Source organism: Brienomyrus brachyistius, unplaced genomic scaffold (genome assembly GCF_023856365.1).
Source record: "Brienomyrus brachyistius isolate T26 unplaced genomic scaffold, BBRACH_0.4 scaffold87, whole genome shotgun sequence".
In the NCBI taxonomy this organism is placed as follows: domain Eukaryota; kingdom Metazoa; phylum Chordata; class Actinopteri; order Osteoglossiformes; family Mormyridae; genus Brienomyrus; species Brienomyrus brachyistius.
The window spans coordinates 795,118-799,091 of record NW_026042362.1 but is presented as its reverse complement, the minus strand read 5'-3'; the positions used below and the strand labels follow the sequence as shown (position 1 = coordinate 799,091).

The 3,974-nt window shown below is 43.7% G+C and overlaps 1 protein-coding gene across 1 annotated transcript; it reads left to right on the top strand.

The window, feature by feature from the left end:
• Window positions 1-657: 657 nt before the first annotated feature.
• On the top strand, window positions 658-3,974 carry LOC125727144 (uncharacterized). Its single transcript, XM_049003872.1, has 2 exons — window positions 658-1,074; window positions 2,594-3,974. Exons 1-2 carry the CDS (start codon window positions 1,067-1,069, stop codon window positions 3,357-3,359), a joined length of 774 nt encoding a protein of 257 aa, XP_048859829.1. The 5' UTR covers window positions 658-1,066; the 3' UTR covers window positions 3,360-3,974.

Sequence of the window (3,974 nt, the reverse complement as noted above, 5' to 3'; positions counted from 1 at the left end):
CCTGATCACATATAAAACACTTCCCACGCAGCACATTATGCTTTATTATCTATTTATTATTCAAACATCAAACTTGGATGACGTCAATGTATATCCCTGACATAAATCACTGATGTGAAGCTATGGACATCATACTTAACTAGCTGACGTTTCAGTATTTTATATAGCATGATGGGTGCAGATCTAACTTAGTGTATAACTTAGTTTCGGCAGGTTGATGACAAAACGTGCTCGCGTCCGGACCAGTAAGTGCAACAGGGGGGCAGAACTGGGGAGGGGGGCGGGATGCGATCGTGCTCGGTTGCCGTATAAGGCAGCCGGGCCCAGTGTGGTACGCGCTTAGTCTAATTACAGGTTCTTGTGGGAAGCTTGTGTGATGATGTTCGTGTCAGGTTTTGGGCTGGTTGCGAGCGCGATCGCATGGGCAGGAAACAGGCAGGCAGAACACGGGGAAACTGGGATTTATTAGCACTAAAACGGGACGAAGCACGAACATCGACTAACTAACATCAATGACCGACCAGGAACGAAAGCAAGACATGGACTATAATAATCGAAAATAATCGGACACAGCTGGGTATAATGGGGAAGCACACGTGGATAATCAGGGGGGCATGGCACACATGAGAATCGTACGAGCTGGGCGTGACAGTTCGACATACTGATCGCTATGTATCGCGATACAACAGTTTGAAATGTTACCAAAGTGTCATTTTATAATTCCCATATTAAACAAGTTACCGTGCATAGTGCTTTGGGGAGAGACAGACTCCAAGAGTGCAGTTCATTTCACGTGTCTTTAAGTCATTGTCTGATATTATCCAGAGCTGAATGTGTGATTCATGCTTACTACTATATTCTTGCTTTGCAGTTCTTACACAATTTTTTTTCTTATTTACTTCTAAAAGTAAATAAAAAACTTATAAAACTGTCATTATTATATAACAACTACACGTATTATGATGTTATTATTTAGTTATGTTGTTGCTTGGTTACATTTGATGCCTCCGCACGTGGGAAGCTACCGGTTTGAAAGACGCGGCTTCACTTGCTTTTCTGCACCAAGATGGCAAGGTACGTTGCATTTCTGCTCCCATTTTATCATATAACTTATCTTATTATTTAGTATCTGTCTTTGTATGTACAGTGGTACCTCGACCCACGAACAGTCCTGATCACGAATAAATCGGGTTACGAACCAGATGTTCCAAAATGTTTTGTACAGGTTGTCGAACCGTGTTTCGGGCCGCGAACCCATAAACGTCCCGAAAAGGGTCCAATGAAAGCTCCCCAAAGAACCACAGAAATGTCCAGTATAATAATAATAAAAAAAAAATCATATTTTCGAAATTACTGCATTTGACTGTTACTCAGTCTTTTAATGTTGATTGTTTAGTTTTTTGGGGGGATGTTTTGTGGTTCTTTTCCGTGTTTTGGCGTCTTTCGAGCGACCAGCGTATGCTCAGTTTTAATGTTTTATTTAATTTAGCATTTGTTAGCATGTAAATGTATGCTCTCAGTTATATGTGCACAGTCTGTCATAATTTGATTGTACTGTAGGGGGTTGTTGAGTTGTACTGCGCGTGCTCGAAGTGTATATATGTATGTATAGAGTGACCTAAAGAGAAAGTCGGCGATATGTCCTAGTTCATGGTGAATAACGTGTTTTGTGAACTTATTTTTCCATGTATAAATCCTCTGTTATTGTTAGTCTTCTCCCGATTTTCTTACCGCTGCACCGACAGTTTGACATGCCAACAGCATTATTTGTTACAAGTAAAGTTATTTTAATTTAAGTCTATATTCTTGGTCGCGTTCTCCCCATGTCGTCGTGGGCTTTCCTCCGGGTACTTGCTAAATTGCCCGTAGGAGTGCATGTGTGAGTGAATGGTGTGTGAGTGTGCCCTGCAATGGGCTGGCCCCCCCATCCTCGATTTTTCCCTGCCTCGTGCCCATTGCTTCCGGGATAGGCAACCCAGTAGGATAAGCGGTTTGGAAAATGGATGGATGGATTCTTGGTCACAGAAAAATATTAAAAATTGAAGGAAATGCAGCGTTTCTGAGGTTTAAACATATTGAACATAATACATATTTACATTATTTGAAATGGGAGAAATTGATTGAGGTCACGCACTTTTCAGGTCAGGAACTAAGTTCGTGAGCCGAGGTATGACTGTATATTGAAATATGTTTGTGTAAAATTCAGTATATTTGGATTATATTAAAATTTTATGTGCAGGTTAGTTAGTGTCATATGCAGGGTTGCCAACCCTCACTCAAGATGTCTTGTAGTCAATCTGTTTTGTTCCATTATAAACCTAAAATTAGCTCCATCAAAAGTGTTGGGGTAGTCTGCAAACCCTCCAGACTATTTACAAGGTAGTAAGACTGTTACACATATGGAGATGAATGTGCAGACTTGTCTGGAATTGAGAATCTCACGCCAGCCAGCTGACCAAAGATAGCAGCTCTGCCTGTGCAGTAATGCGGTTGTTGATTGGGAAGGTGTGGGTCAGTGCAGAAGTGTAGTCCACATGTCAGGAGTGACTGACAGCTCCATTGCATTGCCTGTATGTTGTTTTTCCTCATTCAGAATCAGACGAATGGAGAAAGCTGTTTGCTGGAGCGATGACAGATACTGGGCAACTTGGGACAAGTGGGGAGAGGTGATTGACTGGGGAGATGAGAAAGAGCTGTGCTCCCCAGCAGAATCACCTTCTGACCAGGCTGACAGTTCCACTGAGTCACATTCCCGAAGGCGAATTGCCAAGGCAGTTAGCTGGACGGATGATGCTTATTGGGCAGCCTGGGACAAGTGGGAAGAGATCATCTGCTGGGGTGATGAAGAGGAGTGCTCCCAAGTAACTCCACCCACTAGCCAGCTTGGGAGGGATAAGGGGATAGATGTACATGGGTTGGAGGCTTTTGTGATAAATAACAGGACAATCTCCATAAAGCCTGTAGACAACCATCAAGATAGTCTGAAGATAGGAGCTGTGCTGGTAGACCTCTGCCAGTTTGATCTCAAATATTTAGATCAAAGTAAATTTAATTTTGAAATTGTGCAAGTACAAATTGGAGAAGTTGAAGTGGAGGAGACTAGAGAAAAGGCTTTTGAAAAAGCATTTGAATTGGAAATTGTGGATGTGGCAGTAGAAGTTGTAAACAGTGAATTCCAACTGAATGCAATAAATTTGGATATTGTTGAGACTAAGGTGGACAAATTATTATTGGAAGAACTGATCGTTGGCGATTTAGAAGCAGGCAATGTGAAGGTGTCAGTATCAAATGGCAATGTGGTGAAGGTACCCTTAAGGTACCCTTCACCACAGAGGAACAGAAGAACCAGGCAACCTTAGACCATACTCTCTGGTGGTTGACTCGTGGCAACTGGACTTGTCTCTGAAAGTTAGAAACGTTTCGCTGTTCATCCAAGCAGCTTCTTCAGACTGAGGGAGGTAGTAAGTGTCCACATATTTATCCTCCTGGGTAAGTAGTATAAGGGGGCTCGTTGAGTGAAACAAAGTGGGGGGGGGGAGTTGCGGGTAGATGTAACCAGTCCCTCCTACTCCAATAGAGTGGGTCGTTAAGGGTGGTCCACCTGGTGGAGGTGTGAATTGGGTCTGTTTTTTTCCTGGGAATTATTTTTGTTTTGGCAAATGATGAGAGGGCCGCAGGTTAAATTGGAGACAGGTTGTGCCTAATGCCTCTACCTCTGTTGAGTGAGGGGTTGTGCATTTGCACATGCAAAGCTGCTTGGACGAGCGGTGAAACGTTTCTACCTTTCAGAGAGGTACAATGTCTTTGGATGTCTTTTGTCTTATGCAGTCTGGGAGTTGACTGAATGCTGGGGCGGGGGTAGCTTTTCCTTTGTAGTGGGGTCCGGTGGGGCGCCTTGGGCTCTATGGGGCCCGGTGGTGCTGCTGCCTTGGGCCCCGGTCTGGATGGGCCTGGGCCCCCCTCCCTGGATGGAT